Source organism: Chenopodium album, chromosome 20, assembly GCF_948465745.1.
Source record: "Chenopodium album chromosome 20, dcCheAlbu1.1, whole genome shotgun sequence".
NCBI classification, from domain to species: Eukaryota; Viridiplantae; Streptophyta; class Magnoliopsida; order Caryophyllales; family Amaranthaceae; genus Chenopodium; species Chenopodium album.
The window spans coordinates 18,534,030-18,560,693 of NC_137853.1; the positions used below are offsets into that span (position 1 = coordinate 18,534,030).

General features: G+C 34.1%; 1 protein-coding gene across 3 annotated transcripts; it reads left to right on the forward strand.

Moving 5' to 3' along the window:
* The first annotated feature begins 4,707 nt into the window (after window positions 1-4,707).
* Window positions 4,708-25,612, forward strand: LOC145597676 (serine/threonine-protein kinase ATG1c-like). 3 transcript variants are annotated; one of them, XM_081653901.1, is made up of 13 exons: window positions 4,708-5,493; window positions 10,366-10,483; window positions 10,550-10,608; window positions 11,499-11,563; window positions 16,372-16,465; window positions 16,560-16,640; window positions 16,762-16,870; window positions 19,060-19,132; window positions 19,232-19,581; window positions 19,675-20,039; window positions 20,127-20,418; window positions 20,961-21,026; window positions 25,028-25,147. In XM_081653901.1, the coding sequence occupies exons 1-13, from the start codon at window positions 5,224-5,226 to the stop codon at window positions 25,033-25,035; spliced, it is 1,950 nt and encodes a 649-aa protein (XP_081510027.1). In that variant the 5' UTR covers window positions 4,708-5,223; the 3' UTR covers window positions 25,036-25,147. The 3 variants fall into 3 exon arrangements, with proteins under 3 accessions (XP_081510027.1, XP_081510024.1, XP_081510028.1); XM_081653898.1 differs by having other exon boundaries at window positions 4,719-5,493; window positions 20,961-21,031; window positions 25,028-25,612; XM_081653902.1 differs by having other exon boundaries at window positions 5,362-5,493; window positions 10,363-10,483; window positions 20,961-21,031; window positions 25,028-25,612.
* Window positions 25,613-26,664: the final 1,052 nt, after the last annotated feature.

Below are 26,664 nucleotides of genomic sequence, written 5' to 3' on the forward strand. Positions count from 1 at the left end.
TCAAGCACATCGGTTTTATATTCATGACTTAAAGGCACATCCTTCTGTATTTGTTCAGTTTCCTTTTCAGATTGACCAATATTGGAAGGTTCAGCAATCACTATGCTAGAAACAGCAATATTTGACAATACTATACCACTTCCAAATTGAGATGAGCTTTTACTCTGATCTTTCACTCGAGCATTCAAAGAATCTGAATCCCAATTTCTTATAAAAGGAAATTTAACTTCTGCATGTTCACCAAAATGCACTTTTTGAACAAAACCAATCAATAATGCTGGCAAACATACACCAATCTTCTTCAAATGCTTACCACCAGTTATTCCCTTTTTTTTCTTTTTAACCACAAACTTTTGAAAATCTTCTATAGAACTGCACATTTCCCTTATAATATAACCACACCAGTCAAAATCTTTGATTTTATTAACATCTCTCAAAGATTTAACACAACTAAAATTCAGAGACTTATCACCATAAGGTGCAAGAAAATTAGTCATTGCATACCACAAAAAGTCTCTTAAACTCATCTCCACCATTCTGTAAAGCTTGAAATTTTTCCTTAAATACATCCAAAGGAACATATCTTTTTTTGGCAACAGATTTAGGTGCACCAGCCTCCTCTTCAGATATATCTTCAACAAACTTCTTCCCTATCTGAGAAGATATAGGAGCTAGAAATAAAAAAAAATAAAAAATTCATTAGTATACATAAGAAAGATATCATTAAAACAATAAAAGAGAAGAATAAATCAATAAAGAATATCAAGAAAGCAATAAAGAATATAATATCTCACACAATGAAGGATATAAATACCTTTGTCACTGACATTTTCTCCTTTTAAAGGAGCTGTTCCAGATAAAAAATTAAATTTCTTCTTCTAAGGCTTCACAACACCAGCATCCTCTTCATTGTCTAAACCAAAATAGTCTCTCCATTCCTTGATTATATCCTTATCTGGATTTTCACCTACCTTCTTTTTAGACAACTCAATAACTAGTGTAGCAGTGTGAGGAATGCCAAGAACATTGTGTAAATCAGCACTGTTGAAAGAAATCTTCTGGTCACCAACCAACAAAATTTTAGCTGTAGGATTATAATTCAAAACAAGAGTTTGATACAAAGATCTATTTAAATCTCTAGAAAAGTTCATATGTAAAAGTCCACCAAACCCAATGTCTTCAACAACAGACTTCTGATCCTTAGATAAAAGACTTATAAAATATGACATTGAATGTGCACTAGATTGACTAGAAATTGTAACATCTCTCATATCATCTTCAGTTATATCACCGGAACAACAAAAACAGAACAAGAAATTGATTAGACAAATAAAAAAAATCTAAAACTTATATATAATAATGTTTTCAAATGTAATACCTTAGATCAAAATCTTGTTTTTCAATCTTCTTTCTTTTTTGAGGCTTTGCAACATCAAGTTTGACTTTTTTCTCAGAAGATTGTTTGCCTTGTTTTCTGAAATATAAAATACAATGTAAGAAAAAAATAATAAAATACAATAGAGGATATCATGATAATAATAAAGGACTTAATCAAAAGAATATAAGACATCATTAAGTAAAACCAGGACATTAAAACAGTGTAAAACACATCATCAATAGAGGAAATCATTTGAGTGACTAAAGGATATCATGATCATAATATAGGACATCATTAACGGAACCTTAGACATCATCAACAGTGTAAAAGACATCATCAATAGAGGAAATCATGAAAACCATTTAGGATATCATTAAGACAGTAGAGAAAATGATGTCAACACTTACAGGACATCAGCAAAGTAAAAGAGGACATCACCAATAAAAAAATAAAACATCATCAATACAATAGAGCATATAATCAACTAGATAGAGGACATCATTAACTGCAATATATACAGGACATCATAAACTGAGCCCAGGACATCAAAACAGTGTAAAAGACATCATCAATAGAGGAAATCATCAGAGTAATAACATGATATCATGATAATAATATAGGACATCATTAACTGAAAACAGTGTAAGAGACATCATCAATATAAGAAATCATCAGAGTAATAACAAGATATCATGATAATAATATAGGACATCATTAACAAAACCTGAAATTCATCAACAGTGTAAAAGACATCATCAATAGAGGAAATCATGAAAACCATGTAGGATATCATTGACAAAGTAGAGCAAATAATGTAAACAGTTAACAACATCAACCAAGTAAAAGAGGACATCATCAACAAAAAAAATAAAACATTATCAATAAAATAGAGGACATCAACAACAGAATAGAGGACATCATTAAAAGGATAGAGGACATAATTAACAAAACCTTTGACATAATTAACAGGACTCTATCTAAATAATAGAACATCATCAAAAGAATATAAAAATCATCAATAGAAAAGATCACATAATCAAATGAATATAGGACATCATTAAAAGAACCCAAGAAATAAACAAGACAATAGAGGAAATCATCTGACAAATAACAGGATATCATGATAATAATAAAGGACATAATCAAAACAATATAGGAAATCATTAATAGAACCTAGGACATCAAAAACACTGCAAACGAAATCATCAATAAAGGAAAGCATCTGAGAAATTAGAAGATATCTTGATAATAATAAAGGATATAATCAAAATATAATAGGACATCATTAACACAACCCAGGACATTTACAATACAATAGAGGAAATCAACTAATTAATTACAGGATATCATCATAATAACAAAAGAAATAATGAAATGAATATAGGACATCATTAAGAGAATAAATGACATCATTTATTGCAATAAAGCACATCATCATGAAACAGTAAAACATCAGTTTCGTACACATATTATACACATAATACATATAAAACATCATGAACATAATAGAGGATATCACTAAAAAATTAAAGGATATAGATAAAAAACAAAACATATATTACAACAACAACAAAACAAACCTAGTTTCCGCAGTTAACTTTTGTTTCGACAATTTCCTCGGAGATTTTCTGGAAATCAATAATAAAATGTTCAATAAGGAAATTATAAATGAAAATGTAATTGAACTAAAAACCTAAATAATTTTTTTTTTGAAAAAAAAGAAAAATCAACAACAATAAAAAACAATCGAAGAATTAAATTACAGTAAATATCAAGATAAATTCATCAAAATTAACAAAATTATCACTGATACTCAATTATAAGAACATGAACAGTAATCCAAAGCAGAATTCGACTGAAAAACCTAAATCAACTAAAAAAAACAACTAAAAAAAGTTCTAATGTATACCTAGAACTAGAATTCAACTTAGAAGAATCATTATCATCGGATGTTAACGGAGGTTTATTAGCATTCTTCGACCTCATCGTTGATTTACGACAATTATAAGTAAGATGAAAGTCTTTCATATAACGAAGAAGGAAAATGCAGAAAAAGAAATCAACAAACGATGAACAAATGAAGAACAACGAAGAAGGAAAATGCAGAAAAGAAATCGAAAACGAGTGAATGAAGAAGAAGAAGAAGAAGAAGAAGAAGAAAATAGAGGAACTTCAAATTAATGGCGGTTTATTTTGAGAAAAGAAAATAAAAGGAAATATTAACGTTGACAGAATATTGAACTGGGAAAGGAAAAATTGAAAGAAATTGGGCCGAACATTGTTGGACTGAATATTAATAACATGGTTGGGCTGAATAAAAGAAGAATGGGCCAACAAGCCCGCGCGACTGACACAACGTTGTGTCAGGCAGGACTGATCCAATAGTTTGTGAAGTGTTAATGAGGTAAAATTAATACTTCCTCCGTTTCTTATTAGTTGACGCGTATTCCTTTTTGGGAAGTTTCTTTTTAGTTGACACGTTTCTATTTTAGGTAATTTTTGTATTGTTAAATGACAATTTTACCCACATCTTTCTCCTCCAAAAAAAGACCCCACTCTCTTTCCTCTCTCCTCTATACCCGTCCTTTCCTCTATGCTCACTCTCTCTCCTCTAAATTCTGTTAATAGTTCATTTTTTTTCTTTTGCAAATTTATCAAACACCATTATCAATTGATGAATTAATAGAGCTAGTCATCTACCTAACATCATCGCCCTCAAAAAACAAATAAATGGAAACAATTTTCACTTACTTCTACATATGCATCTTCAATTTCGATTTTACTTTCGCCATCCATATTAAAGTCGCCCATTTGTGAAGATTAATGGAGCAAAATATCAGTAACAATAAGTTACAATTTCACATTAATAATTGCAAATTTTGAGATAAAAAGTTGCTTGAATAGAGATACCAGTCCATACCACCATTGTTAAGCTTTGAGCTTTTATGTACTCTCTTTTTCCCTCTCTTCTATAAATGGGTCTTTGATTTGTTTATGTTTTTAGAGTTCATACATTAAATGTATTGTCGTATTGATTTAATTGTTTTTTTTTTTTTTTTTTTTTTTTTTTTTTTTTTTCTGATTTTATTTTTGTCTTGTGAAGTTTAATACTTAATGGATGTTCTTCATTTTTAAGAGGAGAGAGAGTGGGGTCTTTTTTTGGGTATTTTACACGTCTCAGGAGGTGGGGATGTGGGAGTAATGTCAGGGAGTGAATGACAGGGTATTTTGGTATTTTGCATATCTCTTACTTACTTTCTTAATATGTTTGCCAAAATGAAACGCGTCAACTAATAAGAAACGGAGGAAATAATTAATAATTTTTATAATAAGGCTATGTACGTAATTTCAAGTTGTTTTGCGAGCGATAGTTAGAGATTTGAGGGTGACATTTAGCTTTCCATTTTTTTACAAGACGGATTACGGGATTATCAATTTATCATATTTCTAGTTCTGGGCTTTAACAAAATTGTCTTCAACCTTCTTCCGTCTTCCTGTCTTCTCTGTGAAAAAAACATCCTCCAGACCTCCACCATAATCTTCCTATCTGAACAATTTTGTAACCTGAAAATTCTTAAAATTAAAACAAATCCCTACCTCCATAGATCTACCGAAGAAAACTCAGGTGTCAAGCTACGAGATCGGGTCGCAGAGGCCGGCGACCTGAGTCGCGACCACCGGCAAACTGAGTCTAGTCTGTACTTTGTTCCGGTACGAACGAATCAGGTCGCGATTCAGAGCAGCGCACCGCGAACCTTGTAACGGTGTTCTACACCAGCTGATACAAAGTTTAACTACCATCGTCTTCTTCTTTCTCAATTCTAGGGTTTCAGAGACGATCATCAATGGCGCAATCATCAGGAAAAGGAGGAGAGAGAGTAGGAGGAGGTGGACCGAGATTGATTGGGGATTATATGGTTGGGAAGCAAATTGGATCAGGTTCATTTTCTGTGGTTTGGCATGCTCGTCACAGAGTTCATGGTACAGAAGTTGCGATTAAAGAGATTTCCATGTCTAGATTAAACAAGAAGTTGCAGGAGTCTCTTATGTCTGAGATTATTATTCTTAAACAAATTAATCATCCTAATATTATTCGATTACACGATATTATTGAGGTATGCCTACTTTTAAGTCATTCCTCTTTCATGTTTGTTGTTTTCTCTTACGCAATTGGTAAATTTTTTATTTTTAGTTATTATTTTTTGAGTTTGAATTTTGGTAACTTTAGCCTCTACTTTTGGACATTTCCACATCTTAGTATGTTGATTGGCTTTGTGGTCATCAAAATTGTTAATGCTGTAAGTCGAGTTTATGAAGTGCTATGGTGAAATTAGTCTCCGTTTTCCCTTTTTTCATAAGCTCAACTTGCTCACAGTTCAATTTTCGTCCGTATCTTGCTAATTTGGGTTACTAATTGCTATTGTACGAGGCCTTTCCTTTAATTGCGTTGGATAGGATATCCCTCTCTATTATAGATGACTTAATGGGCAAGTGTTTCTCACTAGCTCTAAAGAGACGTGGGGCTCAAGTGTTCAATGTGTATGATTATGGTTGACATAGATCTTATGAGTACTTGCAAGTAGATTTATGTTACATTAGTTGCCCACTATTGTGCTTCTAATTAAGATTAGCAAAAACCTGGACCAGTTGGATACAAGTATTTGAAACACTTCTTTTTTTTTTATTTTTTTTTTATTTTATTAAAATATCATTAATATAGTTGTACCATGACAACCTTTATCCACTCTGCGACCAACACATCATTTCTGTTTTGCACGCGACCAAACATCATTTCTGTTTTGCACTTTTGCAACACCATGACCATTCTTGTGCTTTCAAACCATGCTGGACCTACAAATATTTGGTGAAGGTGGTGTATATATTTATTTGTATTATGTTGGTTAACTTGGTTTTCTTATTTAAAATGTCAACTTTTGAATTAATCATAATGGTGAACTATATTTTTTTTTTTTTGTAGCAACTTGCAATCATAGGATAAAGCTTGTGATTGTGTCATTGATTTGTTTTGCTAGATTTTCTGGTGCGAAGAAATTGAAATGCAGTGTTCAGTGTTCTACAAATACAATAGGAATGGAAAGTTGTAGGGGTAGAGAAACCTTTGATGATTTGATGCTTAGTGTTTATGCATGTACTTATTGTAGCTGTTCTTGTACTCATGTTCTCTTGGTTCAGAAATAAATGAATTTAAGTAATTGGTGGTGGGGTTTTAAAATGCATAAGATTGTGCATTCAAAGATCACGGTCATGGCTCATACAGGCAGCATTTTTACTTGGAAAGAGCTGAGTAGCTTTTAGCCCGTAAAGAGTAAGGATAAAGAAAGTAAAGGTCCTAGGAATAAGGGCTTGCAAAGCCTCTATAGGGATAATCCTAGGAAGTTAGAATATTCATGCAAAACAAAATACTTATATGCTTTAATCATGTAGCTTCTGGGTTGTTTTGCTAAAAACATAATATTGTGTGCTGCAAAGCTTTGTTATCAATGTTCTCTTTTACATAGTGAGAACAAACATGATTTGATAGTGATTTTTATGACTAAAAATGGGTTTATTCATGGAGACACGGTTGAATACGCTTTGATACCCCTTTTTATTTTTTTACACCTTGTTTGGATCATGGTTCGAAAATGTGGTTTCGGTTCTGATCACGAGAACAGTTGCATTGTCGAGGGAACATGTACAAAGTGTTGATCACGAACCGTGTAACGGTTATTGCGATGCAAATTTGATAAAAAGATAGTAAGGATATCAATGAAGAGATATGGTAGAATATTAAAGGATTAGAGTCGTTAGTGGGGAGATCTTTCCCTGTATCTTTGAATTAGAAGTAGCTTTTGTGTGACACAATTGTCGAACTTTTAATAAGGGGTGATTTGGGGTTGAAATGTTTGATTCGGGCAAAATTGCGGGTTTTTGTAACACCCCATGTGATACGGACAATCTTGGTTTCGTTAATTGAAAATCGTGATAAAACGGTCCAACCAAGACGTCATGGCCTTATTTTAACCCATGGTTTGGATACAAGGAAAGGGAGGGAAAAGAAGAAAAGAGAAAGGGAGGAGTAAACAATTTGGATAACAATTGTAGGGTAGGGGTGAGGAAATTGGAAGGAAACTTTTCCATTTATATTTAACAATCAAATCTTTGAACTTTGAAAAGTTTTGGAAGGATAATAAAATGGGGGGAAATAAACTAAATTGATTCATTTTTTCTCTCTTCGTTCCCTTTCCTTTTCTCTCTACCTATCCCTTACACTATGTTTGGATAACAATAGTAAAAAGACAGGAAGGGGAAGGAAAAACAGGGAAGGGAAAAGGAGGTGGAGGGGGGGGGGGAGACGAACTTTCATGTGTCTTTCCAATTCCCTCCCCTTTCCTCCTTGCATTAAATATCTAAACAAAGGATGATGCATCCCTCCTTTTCTCTTCTCTTCTTGTTCCTCCATTTTCTGTATCCAAACATGGTGCAAAAAAATCCCAAATTTTTCTGGAATTTGTGTTTCTTCGACTTTATCCCTTCTTGAATTCGGGAAATTTCTTCCATTTTGTGGTTTGTTTGTTCATCATTGTCAGTTCAATTTCTAATTTCTGATTATAGATTCTGGAAGTTTGAATTTCGAATTTTATTTTGTTACTATTATTTTTGATTCTTATCTTAATTAATTAATCTATTTCTGATTTTCATACCCTCAAATCTAACTCTGATTCATTTCAATTTTGTTGATTGATAATTCTGCTACCGAAGAACAATCTTAATTCATTTGGTGGCGGCTTTAGCACGAGAAATTCATTTGGTGGTGGTAAATGGGTTGGGTCAAATTCCGTCAACAGATATTTGGGTCGGGTCATTTCGGGCTCGGGTCGAGTTTGGGTCAACACTTTGGGTCGGGTTGTTTCGGGTCAGGTCCATTTATCGGGTCGAGTCAATACTGGTCGATACTTTGAGTCAAGCTTTATTAGTAGATTCATTTTTTTATACGAAATAATTATTATTGCTTTTATTGAAAATATAGTTGTTAGTGTTAATATCATTGTTATGTTATTGTTGTCATCTTTATTAGAAGATTATTGTAACATCGAGAAAAATAATATTCAAAACTTGTAAATTACTCACACTGTTATACACTACAAATAAATTAAAAAAAAGGAGTCCGATCAATTGCGGTTATTTTGTATTTAGGTCTACTTGGGTTATTTGGCTTATATTGTAACCTGTCATTTCAAGTATTAGGTAATTTAAGTTTGGGTCATTTAAGATTTCGGGTTTGTTTGGGTCAATTAATTCAAGTTAAATTTTGGTCGGGTCAATTCGGGTTTTGGGTCAATTCCACTTAGGGTTGGGATGGGTCAGTCGGGTTAATTTCGGGTCACTATTTTTGGGTCATGGGTCAGCTCATTCAGGTTAGGTCGTCGGGTCTAGATTGCCAAGTTTAAAAATAGTTATGGCAATGGTTATGGTATGGAAATGGTTTATAGTGTTTTTTGAAGCAAATCTTATGCACCTTCCTTCTTGAAGTTGATTCCTTATGTGTATTTAAGCCTCTTAACTTAATAAAGGATCTAAAATTACACAAGTAGAATGAACACCCCGTTCTTGATAAGAAATTCAAACCAAAAACGCAAACGCAAAGTAATAGGATACGACTTTGAAAACGACCACCTCCTAGAACGAATTCAACGCCTATTCAAACTACCTAGACCACTTCCTGGAACTAAGTATTTTGATAAACAAATCTTAGACTACTCCTAGAATTAAGATTAAACGTTCTAATTATCCAAACAACTTACGTTCTAATTATCAAAACAACTTCTTGAATTGAAAACTAGCAAAGAAAAGTTTAAGCAAAGCTATACAATTTGTATTGAGTTTAATCTAATTTTTCTATTTATCTAGAAGCCACGAAATTACCCCTATTTATAGACATAGGAGGCAACTAATCCTACTCCTACAAGGATTAGGACAAACCCCTAACCTTGTGCTCCAAGTATCCTAACTAGAATAGAATTACTATTTCTAATTAGAATAGGAAAACTAATCCTAAACAAACTCTAACTAACTAAAAACTTTCCTAACAACCTTAGGAAGTTTATAGCAACTAAATAACATAAAATAAAGCTAATCCTAAGTGCTTAAACCAAGGAAAACCCTTTCAAGTTAAAGATAAAAACTTGTAATAGAAAAATAAGGAAGGAAAACAATCCATTTCATCTCGAGCATTTCACGCACCGAGATAGCTTACATGCGCCGGCCCATGTTGTTGCCAAGTTCAAGGTGGTTCGAAGGAGGTGGCGCGTGGCCCTTGGAGTGGCGCGAGGCAGTGGCGAAGACTTCGCCGGTAACCGGATGTGTCATTCCTTCTTCCATGGAAATCATGCTTCTTTCTTTCCAATTTAAGCTATTGATCCTTTCTTTGTTTCTTTCCTTCTTTGGGCAGCCTATATTGGAGTTATTAAGACCTTCTAAAAGTACATTAAACCCTTCAAAAGAATTGGTATCCTGATTCACATCAATTCCTCCCTTCCCTCCCCTTCCTGAAATTGTGTCCAAACAAGCTGTTAAGGCTATTTAAAACCTAGATTCAAGTTGCAATTTTATGCAAACTGGATTTTAAAATTTGATTGGTAATTTATTCTTCACTTTCCTAAATTCATATTAATCCAAAAAAACTATTGCACTTACTAAGCAAATGTTCTGGTGTTGCTGATCCAAAAAGAAATGGCTTTAGGCTGTCTTTTAAATCTGCGGTCTGTCCAATGAAACCAATTAAATCATTAATGTAGTTACAGTATATTTTTTTTCACGTTGCATATTGTTTGCTCGGATATATGCTGTAATGACGGTCAAAGTGATGATGTTTAATTGTTTTTCCTTTCACTACTTCCTGACTTCCTGTTGAGTATGTTATGTCTTGTTTTCTGAAATTACTCAGTTGCTTTTTATTTATTTTCAATGTTCAACATTCCTAGTAGGTCCCTGGAAAGATACATCTTGTATTGGAATATTGCAGTGGAGGCGATCTTTTCATGCATATACAGCGCCATGGAAGAGTCCCGGAAGCCACTGCAAAGCAGTTCATGCTACAATTAGGTATATCCTAGATTGTTTTAACATTTAAAGTTCTAGATGAATTTTCTGATTATGTAATTCTTACAGCGGCTGGTTTGAAGGTTCTCCGAGAAAATAATATCATTCATCGGGACTTGAAGCCGCAGGTATGTTGTTTTGGCATGTATTTTTAGTAGTGAGAAAAAGGGAAGAGAGAAATGGAAAACATACATACTTGCCCGAGTATTATTTAGTAAGGGTATATTAGGTTTTGCTGTGTGAAAGGCGTTATTTGTTTTCTAAAGTTGGTATATGGTGCAATTTATGTGAAACTTCCTTAAAATGTAAAAGGTGTAATATTTAAGGAACGGAGGAAGTATATAAATTTGTATGCTGCAAGAGTAGCATATGCTTGTCCATGAAATTAGATTTGTTTGGTGTATTCTATCTTTTCTCATTTGGTGTTGATTGGTGTTATGGCCGGAAATTCAATGCGCTAGATTCCAAGAACATTTATACAAACTGATAAAAATTGTCCTTATGATTTGTCCTTGCTGTATGGTGGTCATGTCTTGCTTTCCATGTTGACAATGTTGGTTTTTCACTTATGGTGGTATAATTATGATAGGCAAGTAGATGAGCTTACCTTGATTTTTGAGGCTCTTGCTCAATTTTTGGAGGTCGTAATATGAAATCATTGTCTCTTTCAGCATAGTTTCTCTTAACGATTTGGTTTCTTGGAGGTTTTTTTAAAGTCGTTTCAATACTATACTATAAAATTGTGGTTCTATTTTAAAATTTATTGAAAGGTTTACAGTAACATACCATAAATTGTTGTAACTTTTAGGTTCTTATGAAAAGTTGAAGTTTTGTTGGCAAAAAGGCAAAATCATTATCACAAGTGAAATTACTGTATGTCATTTGACCTGCAAACTAGTGATGTCTTGTGTCGTTGATGATTTTCTTGTGTAATTTTGTCAGTTATTAATACCATGTGAGTCTTTTACTTTTAAATAGATAATATTTTGACATTTCTATATCTACTCTTTGTTCACAGAATCTGCTTCTCTTCACCAATGACAATAACCCAATTTTGAAGATTGCAGATTTTGGATTTGCTAGGTAAATTAGTAATTTTTGAAGTCATGAGTTTCCGATTCTATTTTTGTTTTCTGAGGTTGGTCTCATTTTTTATTTTTATTTTTTATTTAAATCTGTGGTATTATTTAAAATTGTTCCTTGCTTACGTACTTCAACATTGCAAATTTCTTTTTTTTTTTTGTTCACATGTCCTCCCAATTAGGCATTTCTTTATTTTTTCACATGTCTGTCTATGAATTGGGCTCATTGAAATTTTGAATATCCTGGAATTATTCTATGGTTTTACCTCTCTCTGTTTATGTGGGTGTTCAATCATGCATGGTGCGTGTGTACATAGGACAATTTAACTTAAGAAAGGATACCTGTTTGGTTATCCTGTGTGTATATGATTTACAATAAACTGTAGTGTTAATGGCCCAATGCCAATTCTTGTTTTCTATGTCTGAGTTGGCTACAATATGCTCTTCATCATGACTAAACATAGTACATTGATTTGACTTCTACTTTCAAATGGGGTTTAATTGCCTGAATGATCAACATTTTTAGTTTTAAAAAAAAAGGTTTCTTTCAAGTTCTGGAAGACAGGTTTGTATAGAATAATCCTCAACTAGAGGAAAAATTTTAATTAACTAGTACACGAGTCAAACTTTATGGCAGTGGGTCATGATCCTGTGTGAAAAGGTTGGTGCCTGGCCCGGTACTTCCTGGTCGGGAGTCAGTCCCCCATGTGGCCGCCCCCGGTAAAGTTTGCTACATGACAAAAATTCAAGAGTATATTGGTCAAACCATTACACTACATGTTGATTATCTTTGGTGGTGTTTTTGTAGATTGTACTAGAAATAAAGATGAAAAGTGAATCAATGTATGAGTGGGGATGGCAGTGGGTCATGATCCTATTGGTCCTTGAAAATTAAGACCTGAACCCTTATCAATCTATGAAGTTTTTCAAGTTTTGTATCAATGAATGTCTGATGTCAATCAGAGCTATGATTTAGAGATTTGAGAGACTTGACCGAGGTACTAGGATTATGTTTTATAAATCCTCTTATTTGGGATTTACTAGGTTAAAATCTTAAGAGATTGGACATGGATGGTAACTTGTCCAGTAATCATCAAGTTTCACTTTCAGCCTAAGTTCATTAAAAGTCCCAAAAATCTCTAATATTAGTTGAATTGAAGTGGGTCTGGGTCAAATCTAAGACCCAATTTCAATATGCTATCCCTAAACAAATAAGTACTCTGTTAATATATCTACGTATGGACTTATAGTTATGCAGTAGGATGTAATATTGCCATTACAGGATACCTTGATAAAGACACAACTCAAAAGGGTTAAAGTTGTTGGCAACTTAATTAAAATAAAGCTACTCTTTGACATGTACAATGTTAGAGTTTGTAATAACCAATTAACACAATTCAACAAATTCTACATATTTTTTTAATTTGTACTATCAGTAGCACCTTAGTTTTAAAAAACGCAAGGTGCACCGACGTCCTCAAGCCTAGGCGCACGACGAAGGCACACACCTTTGGATATGGGGCAACCTTACATGCCATAACCCTTAAAAATCACTTCTAGGGCAAGATATAAGCCTTATATACAATAAAATAACATATTATAATGCAAAAAAAGGAACCCCAAGATACCACTTACCGTGCAAAGTGGCCTACAAGTCTTGGAACTAAGAGAAAAACTAACATAGTAGGTTCTCAAACTTTTGTTATTTGGCATAGTAAGACAGTAGTAATCTATCTCATCATTGTCATATACATCCTTGATTGGCGTAGGATACATCGTTGATCACGCACCAAATTAAATTATCTAACTACCAATTAAATGAGTAAACACATGGAAACAGGAAGAAACACAATCAAATCACAAGTTATGAGAGTCACAATAATGTAATTTTTTGTTAATTTTGAATTGAGATTTAAATTAAACTAGAACAAATTAATACAAACTCAACTAGACATAATTAAGGATGAGTAAGACGAATAAAAGCGCTAGGGGAAACGAGGATCCAAGCATGGTAAATCAATCATTCAAACAACATTGATTATTATGATCATCACACCAATGAAAACATGACACCATGCAATTCCTAGCTAAACTAGCTCACATATATGACTAAGTATGTAGGGCAAATTATATCATTACCTAGTTCACTTATGTGCAGCTAATTTAGAAATGCTATAATTCATCGGATTAAATAGCGTGCTAAATTAGAGTCAAAGACATAAAACTCATTACCTAACATCACACGGTATAGAAAATCAATAATCAATCATCACCATTTGATATTAATCATTCCTATGCTCTTCTCCCCCTCCCTCGGCTAAAAACCTAGCCCAGGAAATGGGAAAAAAGACATGAAAGACATGAACAAGCTAATTACAAACACAACATAGCTAAACATGATTAACAATGATTGAGCACAAAACAGGAAATAACACAAACACACAAAACAGGTGCTAACAAGGAATCAAAATAAGCAAAACAAGCAAAACACAAGGAAATAAGATGACCAAAACAAATAAAATAGAATAGGAAGAAGAGATTACTAAACCAAAGTGCTTAAATTGAATTGCTAGTGAAATTTAAGGTGCTACAACGACCTTTTTTTTTTTTTTTTATCTTTCTCTCTAAAATCGGATAAAATGGATAATTACATTAATTATGGGTATATATACCCCCTCTAAAATCTCCCAAATTAAGGCTAATATGGCTCTAAAAATGTGAAGGATTTTAGAGTTTCATTCATCAAGGGTATTTACCATGTGGGCGGCGGCCGCTCATTAGGGTGGACCGGATGCTCCAGGCCTTCAACGACTCCGCATCAAGTGAGGAGTGGCCGCTCCTCACTGGTCCAAAATGTTGAAATTGACGAAATGGATAGAGCTGCTCCTCTGCTGCTTTGCTTTAACTTGAATTCTCCCTCATCTCTAACACATTTTAGACTCCAAGCAATGCCTCAGGGAGGATCCTAGGACAAGAATTTATACACATTTGTAAGCAAAGATGGGAGGGGAGCAGGATTAGAGCTAAATCTAGCATTTAAATGTCCAAAATCATGTAATTATAACGAAGACCAAGAAGAAGAAGGAGATTAAGAAAATAACCAAAAACTACAAGAAAAGGAAATAAAGAAAGCGAGAAAATTGCATCTCATCATTAATAATCCTCACTATGATCAAACATTAAAATTGCACGTTGTGGTTTAGGAGCCGAGCTACTAACAATCCCCCCCCCCCCAACCCCCCCTTTATCACCTCTTGAGTGGCATAGGAAGGTTCGTAGCTTTGGTGGCTCTACATATTGCTCTCCAAGTCAAGTCCTTACCATTAAATATAAAATCATCCTCATTATCATATTTCATTTCAGTATGGGATTAATAGTGTTATTCTTTTTGTGTCAATGTTGCAAAGCTCGATTATACTTGCCATAAACCATGTCATTTAATCTAATTTGTGCCAATTGGTTCCTCTTCTTAGACTGAAGTAAAAAATAAAAATTACAATTTACGTAGTGTTATGAAATAAAATGACGTTATCAAGCAATAAAAGTGAAGTCCTAGTCAGTTCTTAAGTACTTAATTACTAACCTATTGAAAAAAGCCCCAATTTCATTCACGACTAATAGATCTACAAGTGAGGCTAATAGGTGTGCGCCTTCTGGACCTAGCCTCTCCTTGAAGCCTAGAGGCCCTAAGGTGCGCTTTTTAGCATAATTCTCACTGAGAATCCAACATTAAGAATCCGACATTAAGAAGTCAAAGTGGCATGCCTATAGGTACGGTATATTTATACTTGATTAAATATAAGCTTAAAAAAATGAACAAAGTATATTATAAGGCTTATAATGTGATGAAACTTGGTATGTGAAATGACTAATGTCCATGTGTGGAGGTTTTTTAAGGAGAAGTTGGATACTCCCTCCGTGTTTTTTAAGTGTTACACTTACCAAATGCGAATGTGTTTTTTAAAGAGTTACACTTCCTTTTTGGCAAAAAGTTACATTTTAATATTATATATCTCTCCTATCGTGCTCCCCACCCAAACCCAAAACTATTTTTTTCTAATTATTTCTTTCCTCCCACATTCATTACTTTTCAGTAAACTATTATAACCCCAATATCTTTCTTTTAAATTTTTTTTAATACTCTAACTACCCCACTTGCCTCTTACTTCATTTAAGTCAATTAAATAGCCTAAAAATGTCTGCCGTCAAAGTGTAACACTTAAAAAAACACAGATGGAATATATGTATTCACTTATTGAAATGAGATATGTTATCTTAAAAGGGGTTTTTGGCCTATGCTCCAATTTTTATAGCTTATTTCATTTTACCATTTCTTATATGCAATTGTTTGTTAACCGCCGTTTGATTAGATGTCATTAGCTATCTACCATCCTAAACTATGTTTTTGTTCATGGCTACAAAAAAAGGATGAGGAAACCTTTTCTTAGTTTTTGTGCATTTATCTTAATGTGTCATTATCTCTCTCTCTCTCTCTCTCTCTCTCTCTCAATTGAAAAGTGATGTTGGGTAGTTGGTTGGTGTCATAAGATGAAAGTTGCTAGTGCCAAATGCCAACTTTATATTTTTTGAGGAGAGAGGGGATGGATATCTAGTTTGGGTGATAGGGTCTCATACTTGCAAGAATTTTAATGGTGGCTTCTAGGTGGTTGGCTCACCAATACGCTTTGATGTTATTTTAGCTATTGAAAACCAAGTTACACCTGTGCTAGAAGCACAGGCTATGTCAAAACACATTTTATCCTCTTATTCTGGTATGATGAATTGATGATGACTCTCCATTTTTGTCAGATCTCTTCAACCTAGAGGGCTTGCAGAAACATTGTGTGGCTCTCCTCTTTACATGGCTCCTGAAATAATGCAACTTCAGAAATATGATGCGAAGGTAATTGTGTGTTTTATGATTTTATTTGTAGCTTTTATTCAGCAAATTATACATGCTACATCCAACACTTGTTAATCCTGAGTTGAATGCACAGGCAGATCTCTGGAGTGTGGGTACAATTGTGTATCAACTTGTGACTGGAAAAACTCCTTTCAATGGAAGCAATCAAATGCAGGTGGGAATGGTATTTTTTGTTACCTGCATTGGTTACACATTTGATGGTTTCATTGAATTTGTACTATTATTGGCCCCTATCTCCAGAGCTGATGGTGACCTTCCATCTTTCGTTTTTACAGCTGCTCCAAAACATTATCAGAGCCACGGAACTGTGTTTTCCTTCAGATATGAAAGATCTAAGTTCAGAATTTGTAGATTTGTGTCAGAAATTGCTGCGACGTAATCCTGGTAAAATTTTATCATAACAAAAAACGTATCATATATCCCTAAAATTATAAACAAATATGAATATATGATATAGATACTGCAAAATAGAGAAGGCAGGTGTTCAATAAGTTGTTTTCACTAGCAGAAACATTTAGTGCTCGGACTTTCTTTATAGCTTCATGGAAGGGAACTGACACAGCTGTTCAACTGGTGAAATCTCTTTCTCAATATAACAAAAAGCATCAAGCAACCATGTGTTTTAGACGTTGGTTTTTTATATTAAAGGCTTGGGTTTAAAAATTGACCATCAAAAGGCAAAAAAATAGAGAAAATTTAGGGCTTTTGATTCCCAGAGGCAATTGAGAGAAGTTAACAAGGGAATTAGAAACACAACTAAGATACGGCATGGAAATGCAAAGCGGAGTGGGGGGGGGGGGGGAATTGAGAGACGTTAACTAGGGAATTAGAAACACAACTAAGATATGACATGGAAATGCAAAGCGGAGTGGGGGGGGGGGGGGAGGTTGTCTATTCTTGAACTAAAAATACCTTTCAAATGGATCTTAAATCATTGTTTTTATCTCTTCAAAATTTAATGCTTGTTTGTAGTTAGTGTAAGAGAGGGAGGAGGTGAGAAGTACTCAGCCTTATGGTTTCAGAAGAAGTGGTTAGCATTGCTCATAAATATTGTTGAATAAAAAATGTTAATGTTACTGCGTTTACGTTGTGCTTTAACTCAGACTGATAATTTTTTGACTTGCTATTAAATACTCCTTTACTTGCATGAAATAATTATTACACTGCTTCTGCATAGAATCCAAGGCCGTCTTCAGTATCGCCCCTGTGTTAGGTACAAAAATTAGGCCCCTATAAAACTTTTTAAGGACAATTTTTAACTCTTTATATATAACTTCTTTACCGTTGAAATTGACATGAAATTTGGCAAATGCGTTGTTTTTGCTAAAAGTAAGACGTTTAGGTCAAAGTCAATTAAGGATATAATTTACTAGAGATTTGTAGGTGAGATAATCAAGGGAGTCGGTGGTTTTCTGGAAATTTAGATGTTTTTTTTTTTTTAAGAAATTGAATAATAGAGAAGTTTTGGAGGAGGATGAAGCTTTTTTTTATAAAAAATATTATTCGGGACCTGTTTTATGAATCCTAAAAACCGCCCTATACACAAGCCTGCCGTAGAATAATTTTTTCCCTAAAGTTGTGCTGATTTGTTGACTCTCCTCTTCTCTTACTATGTATACAAAATTTTCTATGTCTATGATCACATATAGTATGAGATAAAAATATGCTTGCTTTGTTTCTTAATGTAATTGCATCATATTGACCATGCACATTTTTCGATGCACTATTGTAAATCTTTAATTCATTTCAATAAAAAATTTATATAAAATTATCTCCATTTTTATTTAGTTGACACGTTTTTTTTTTAATCATGTTTACAAGCGCATAAGTTTAATCTTCAATTATCAACAAGTAAAAGATTACTCCCTCTATGTTTTAATAAGTGTTATACTTTGACCGGCACATAGTTTTAGGCAATATAATTGACTTTAAAAAAAAAAAGAGATAAGTGGGGAGTATTAAAAAAGTGTAAAAGAAATATAGTGGGATTAATAGTTTTTTGAAAAAGTAATGAATGTGAGAGGAAAGAAATAATAAGAAAAGTAGTAGTGGGTTTGGGTGGGGACCATGAGAGAAAAAAGATATTATAATTAAATGTAGCTTTTTGCCATAAAATGAAGTGCAACACTTATTGTAATACGGCTGCATTTAGTAAGTGTTATATTTATTAAAACACGGAGGGATTATAAAAAGTTGATATTATAAAAATATACATTGAGTGATTGAGATAATTCTAACAAGATCCCACTTGACTATAGTCAACCATAATTATGCATCACAAAAGCTATTCAAAGTTGAGGTTGTGAATAGTGTCAAATATCAAAACATGTCATCTAAAAAAATATGAAGGAAGTAGACCCAACAATGATTAAAATAATGATACTTATTGTTGGATATAGTCTATTACAGAGTAGTGTTTAAACATAGTCAAAATTTATATTTTACTCTCTTGTCTAGCATTATTGATTATTAAAAGCACTTCAGGATGTGTATTTTTGAAAGTCAATTTTAGTCTGCTGCTGAAGCAGAACTATCTAGTAGGCTTTATCTGATCTTTGTCCTTGTATCTGCAGTTGAACGACTAACATTTGATGAGTTTTTCAACCACCCTTTTCTTTATCAGAAGCAAAAGGATGAAATATCTGGGTAAAATCGGAAATTTTAGAAAAGAATTTAATATTCTTCGTTCAATTCTGTAATGGTTTTGTTGTGCTTGTCACTAAATTGTTCATCTGTTATCTGTAGGAGTGAGATATCAGTCAGAAGAGTAGATCACTTGAAAAATAGTGTGGAAAGTTCACCAGATGATTGTTTGCCATTTCTTTTGGATGATGATTGTAGTGGCCCTGATGGAAGCCCATCTTTTCCTGGGAGGAGATCATCAATTAAGTCTAATTGTGGGTTTTCCGTTGATTCTAGAAAACAAGCAGTGTCTAGCACTATCAGGCATGTTGATCATTCTTCTAGACAAAGCAATACCCAACATAAGTTGCAAATTAATGGTTTTAGGATTGATAACAGTAAACAAGAGAATATACAGATTGAACATCCTCCTATTTTCATGGAGAAAAAAAGGGTGAACTCTCATTCAAGAGGTACTAAGATATTATTAAATAATACACCTATGGATAAAATAAATACTTTCTCTTATTAAATCAATATCTGAATTTATTTTATTTATTTGGCAGCTTTGGACTGTTTGGAGTTTACTGATCAAGATTATGTCCTTGTGTCTGGACCCCCTTCAGATGTTTCAACCTCATCTGCTAGTATGTCAAAACCAAGTCTGGCTCCAATCAAATCTGAACTCCCCGATACCACATCTTTAGGTCTTAGCTTAAGACTTAGTGCCCCAGTGCCAATTGTTGGTCCATCAGTTAGGTACCCATCCTTCATTGAAGCCAATGATAACCAGTCTTCAGTCCCTCCCGTGTCCTCACAGGGATCCATGGATGGAGAAGAGGGTTTGGAGCAGCCATCTAGTGATTCCGTCACAAGGCTTAAGTCGCTGCAGGAGTGTGCAGCTATTGTCAAGGAACTGGTTACTGAGATGGTATTTTTTCAAGTCTTCACCCATATTATAATTTTCTTAGGGCACTTTAATGTTGTAATGCTGTGTTTGTTCTGTGTGTTTTTTCAGATTGAGGCTGGTAGAGTTCTTGAAGCATTTTCTATTCAGCTTGTTATTTTAGCAGTTTGGAAGCAAGCACTGCATATTTGCCATACACAGGCTGTCTCGTCCACTGATGACAGTTCTCCTGACTTTGCAAAGTCCGAAGGTAGCATTAAAAAGATCAACTATAGTCCAGATTTTCAAGACTCTCTTGATGTTGTCTGTTCACAAGTGCTTGAAGATGCCTCTACTGTAATCAAGAGGGAGTTCTTTAGTGAAGTAGAGCATGCTGAAGAACTGTCAAAGTTTGTAGAACCAGGTAATTACCGATTTGCTCATTCATACTGCTAGTAATTAGTCTGACAATTAATAAATGAAGGGCTATCAAGACTGTGTAATCAACCTTTTGTCTTTTTTGTTATTGGCACCATCATCAATTAAGCAGATTAGTATCTATTTTCCTTCCAATACACACAGGGAAAAACTGAATTTACAATTCTACTGCAGGCTGATGAAATAATCATCCCAAACACAGGCTGCTGCCTCTAGCCATTTATGTTACACACTTACATGTAGCAGTCTAGCAAAAGACACTAAGGAAATACTAGAAATTCAATGGCAAATTAAGTCAATAAAGACTTTTTGATTTTGAAACTTGATTGTTGTCAATAGTATTGATAGCAAACAAGCATGAATGATGACTAAAAAGGAAAAACAAGCCCTGCAAAAGCGCCCACTTCTGTTACTGCTCAATGAGGATCATTTACGTGCAATTAGAATCATACTGTTCCATTAATTGAGTTTTGAACTTTGACATTTATGGTTCCTGCTATTCACTTGATTGGGCACATTTGCTTGCAGGAGGTGTAGAATTGCCTGATGCCATGGAAACAATTTATCAATCTGCTCTTGCACTTGGAAGACATGGTGCAGTAAGTTTCCTTGCCTCGTTTTAACCAACCACCATAACCCTTGATTGAATGTATAAATTCTACCAAAAAAAGAAATAAACCTCTATGATCCTCTTGAAATAGTTTGGAGGGATGTACCCGCTTAGTCCAATAAAATGCTTTTATGGCTGACAGAATGAGAAGCTGGTTGGGAGATTGAGTTCCACAAGATTAATAGGCAACAAAGAGCTGATAATTTTTCACGTGTTAAAATATTCCTCATTACTTATTTTCTAAATTGTGAAGTATGCTTTCTACAGTATCTCGCCTTCTATTTCTCCTAATAATTTCCCCTTTGCATTCCTCTCCATTCTTTTTCCTACCTGGAACATTTTTATACTGTACGAGGAAGTAAGAATTTTACAATACAGACTACATTATGGCCTTTTCAAATAGTGCAGGATAACAGCTCAAAAAATTCCTAGGTATACCATAGAAAGGAGCGACCCTAATTTGTCAGAGTACTTGATATGTAAGCCAGTGTACTGTTCTATGCACATTCATTTCCAATTATGGGATACATACCCAAGTTTCTCTATAGAATCGGGCAATGGGGTATTTATTACACATCCAGATAATGTAGATAATGAATACTTCCTCCATTCTCTTCTAATTGCAACGTTGGACATTTCGCACTTGCCAACGCATGTCCTACACCATTGTTATCTTTAATTATACTTTAGTATATATCATAAAAAACATGTTTATTTAGGAAACAAAAAACTAATATTTTGAAAATACATACTTCCTCCGTTTCTATGTAGATGACTAACATTCCTAAAAAGGAAATGTCATATTAGATGACCCATATTATATTGGTTAAGGTTATAACTATTAAAATTACTTAAATACCCCCATTTAATTTCTGATCCCCTTTAATTAATTACCCACCCACCATACTAATTTGTTTACCTACTTATAATTACCCTCCATTATTATTTACTATCCTTTCTCATTTAGTTGACTGCAGTCAACTTAACCCATTTTAGATCTAGCTTTTTCTGGATTCCTTCTTTCTTCTCGCAATTCATCAAGAACATCATCCCCTTCCCTAGCGTACCACCACCACCCCTCACCAGAAACCCCAAATCCTTAACTACAAACTCACAGCCCTACATTCTCTACTTCTCCATTATAGCCACCACCTTCTCCATTAAAACCACCCCTCCCTAACGTACTACCACCACCCCCCACCCAAAATCACAACCCACTGCACTGATGTGCCACCGTACCGACCCATATAAGCTCACCAGAATCCAACACCCTCAACGAAAATCACCACTGTTTACATCGATTCGCCACCCTAAAGTCGGTTAAAATCCGCCACCCTTACCAAAACCACCACCCTCTACACCAATTTGCCACCCCTAACCCGTCGAAATCTTCCATCCTCACCAAAAATAAAATCCCTTTGCACAAATCTGTCATCTTAGGACCCTAACTCACCAAAATCGCATACCCACTAAAATGAAAAATCACAACCATAAATGAAAACCTAACTATAATTTCTCTCTCCTCCTTTCCAACCACTAGATCTGTAACCCAGAATTAATCCCACCACTCAACCACCACTTTTGTTGTCTTGGAGAGAGAAAGGAAGTTTGAGGGAGAAAAACGTATGATTAAAGAGTTTCGATCTAGAACATTTTCCAGAGTAGTAAGAGAGTAAAAGGAAGATATATGGTATTGAAGATGAAGAACTCCGACAGCGGTGGAGAATCTAGAAGGTGAGGAGGTTGGTGTTGGTGGTGGTGGGATGAAGTCAGCCAGGAGAGAAAAGGGAGAATGGGTTGGTAGTTTAATTAATGAATTGATTAAGTTAAAGCACAATGTTAAAAAAACTCATTAGTTACTCTCTCTCCTCTATCTTAAAAATTGTGCCAAGAGCTATGGGTCATCTATTTAGAAATGGAGGAAGTATATAATAAGGAAAATATGTCAAAAAAATTCTTTTAAAAGCACCATATTGCGGAAAAAAAAAAACCTTTTAAAGCATTTTTGGCAAACAAAAACCACTGACTTGTATTTTTTTGTAAAATGAAACATGTGTGTACTATTCTAACGTTGACTATGATTTTCCAGCATTTGACTTCTGTTTGTTATTTACACCTAATCAGAAGCTGAACCTCACCAACAAATTCCAACTCATGCCGGAGCAAAAAATTGTAATTCATTTCCGATAAATCAAACCAACCTAACCACCAGGCCGCCCATTTATCTACGAAATCGACAAAAAACCCACCACCACCCACACCTCTAGATTTCCACACCACCCACTCAAAGTCCAATTGACATCCCGATAATCCACTCGTACTACCATAAATTCATCCCTACCACCTGAAAAAACCCACAACCATTACCGATTGACAACCCAACCCTTGAAAATCCATCCCCATCCTAGAAATTAAAATCTGATCCAAAAGATAGAGATGGTGCTCCTGCATGATGCGATGGTGTTGGTTGAGATTGGTTGAGAATTAAGGAAGGGTGTACGTGGTAAGTGTTGGTGGAGATGGGTTGAGATGGGTTTGTTTCCATTTTTTATTTTTAAGTTTCCCTTTCTACTGCAAGAACAACACAATCGGCAATTGAAAGCTCAATCGGTTGAATTTCGACTTCAAAAAGATCGCAAGGAATGGGTTCGGTGTAGCGGTCGTGGATGTTATGGCAACGAAGATTAGGAGGAGTTTTAGGATTATAGGGTTATTTATGGGGTCATTTCAGTGGGTTTATCGCCGGTGTTACCGTCTTCGACCAAGGAGGTGGAGTTTTGTTAGGAGGGATAAGAGGGAAATTAGAGAGAGGGAAGGTGTAAATAGCAAATTAATTGGGTGCGCATAAGAAAAAGAAGAGGTCAATGCCTGAAAATCATAGTCAACGCCGGAATAGTAGACACAGTATTCGTCTTACAAAAGAATGCAAGTTGATGGGTTTTTGTTTGCAAAAGCACTTTAAAAGATTTTTTTTTTATTTTGCAAAATGGTGCTTTTAAAAGATTTTTTTTTGACAAATTTTCTTATATAAAAAAAATATAATAAGATCCCACATGACTTTTTCTTAATATATTTAATCACAAAAGATGGCGAATGGAGTGTGTGAATTGTTGAAAAAGTCCAACATTGCGGTTAAAAGGAAATGGAAGAGCTATATTATAGAATTCCTGTTGAATTTTAATTACTTATGAATTTTTGGGGGTAGTTGAAATTATTGCAAGTTAAAGGGAATTTGAAATTTTGAATTACTTTATCTATTCCACAAGTATAGCCCCATGTTGACGTTCACACTAATCACAAACTCTTTTTAACCGTGTAGGCATGCATCGTGCTTTATACGCAAGGAAAAATATTGTTTAAAATCTTGCTAGATTCGTCTCGATTTATAATTTTTATCTATCAATTTTTTATAATTTTTACGTGATGATATTAATGGTCAATTAATGTTGTATCTTGGGAAGCGTAAAACTTTCATGGTGCAATATTTGTGATGGTGGAAGTATTACGTTTTCTTTTACATAATTTCCCGATGTAAGACAAGTCTTAAACATTAGGTTTAGACAAAGTAATAACTCTAATAAGTATGAGGCCCGGGGGCTGCTCTTCATTCATTCAGGTACTGAACATGGAGAGTATTTGTTGATTAACGTGTTAGGGAAACTTAAAACCTTTTTAAGAATCTAGTACTGACCATTAAAAAGTAAATATGTATTTTCATCTTGTAAATGGTTATTTGATTGATCGTGATCAATTGCAAGGTCCTATGTTGCAAAAATACAGTGCCTTTGCTATTCGTGTTTTTATCTGCTTCCTTCAATGTATATAGGTATCTGCATGCTAGGTAGCTTGTGCTAATTTTGTCGCCTTTATTACAGATAAAAATAGCTCTTTCTTAGTAAAGAGCAACTCACTTTTCGTAAATATTTTTCTCAATCTCAAGGGAGTCCCATAGCCTTTTTTGTAACAATGTGATTATGGTTGGCAGGTCGATGAGCTAATGGGAGACGTGGAAAGTGCAGTGTCATCGTATAACAAAGCTGTGCGCTTGTTGATCTTTCTTCTTGTGGAAGCACCATCTTTAATATTGAATCCTCCGTTCTCTCTCACTAACTCGGACCGGTTTAGGCTTCGCAATTACATTAACATCTTGAATGACAGGCAAGGCATTTCTAGGTCTCAAAGGATGGCCCTTCTTAAGCTTGAATGTCCACCTTAAAACAAGGGGTTGCTTCTTACATGGCAGCCAAAGGTTCACCCTATTCTTGGTGTATATAATTTGTTTGTATGTACAGCTACATTCTTTTGGGTGTCTGTTGGGAGTAGATTGAAGTAGCTATGCAGCTTTGATTTTCTGTTGTATGTGTTCCACCAGATTTTCATTCATTAAGGGTTAAATAGAGGTAGTGAAGTTAAAAGTCAGGTACAAATGTATTTTATCTATTTTGTAATATAAATGGATAAACATTATTTTCATAACCCTCTCTACCAAATCAGGACTGCTAAAGTTTTGAAGGAGAAAATGTATTGAAAACCTCCAAAAAGGTGTTATAAAAGTTCTGTTTGTTAATAACTTAATATGGATATCAATTTAATAGAAAATGACTATTTAGGGAAAACATATTATGAGGAAAATACATATGAGAAGCTTCTTTGTTTATTTGTAGGAAAACAAAATTGCAAAAAAGGGAAATTCTTCATTTTAACCCTCTAATTTGTGTTTTCTATGTTGTGTCCTATGTTTTGATAGTTACACATTGTAACCCTCAGGTATAGTTGGTAACCATACGGTGACCTTGCCATTATCCCACCGTTAACAAATTTCGTTATATTGTTTTCATCACCGTTAGTGGGCCCACTTTTCACTAATTAATTTTTTTGTTGATTTGTGTTTTGGAAAATGTTCAGTTAAAGGTTAGGGTTAGATTAAACAAAAAAATAACGTAAACGTGTTGTTTTGCATAATAAGAGATATTTCGATTTGTGTGTAACTATATTTTAGCAGTGGAAATTGTTCACATAAAGTATCAAGGTTTGTCAGTTCCAAATTAAGTTTGAAATTAGAAAAAAGAAACGTAATGTTTAATGTCTCATTTGGCGTGTTAAGAAATAACGTAATTAAAACGAGACAATTATATTATTATTCTTTTTTTTTGTCGATTTTGAGCTCAATTTGATTCCTTAAGAACTAAAATGACTTTAAACCTTCCCTCAACAAGAAAAAAAAGACATTAAACCTAACTTTAACAATTTTCGCAGCTAAAAAAAATATTAACACGTAAATCAAGACATTTCTTAATTCGCAAAAACAAGGCATTAACGTTAACTTTTTGCAAAAATCTAGACCCATAGGGGCTAAAACGACCCCCAAAACCTTTAACAAAATATTTTCTATAACGTAAATCGATTAAAAAAATATCAAGTAGTGGAATGTGGGTTATGCTAATGGTGATTAAAACAACGTAACAAAATTTGTTAACGGCGAGATAACGACAAGGTCACTGTATCGTTACTAATTATACCCAAGGGTCACAATGTGTAACTCTCGAAAAGTGGGCACAACGTAGAAAACGTAAACCAAAAGGTTATATTGTAGAATTTCCCTACGAAAAAGAAGTATTTTTA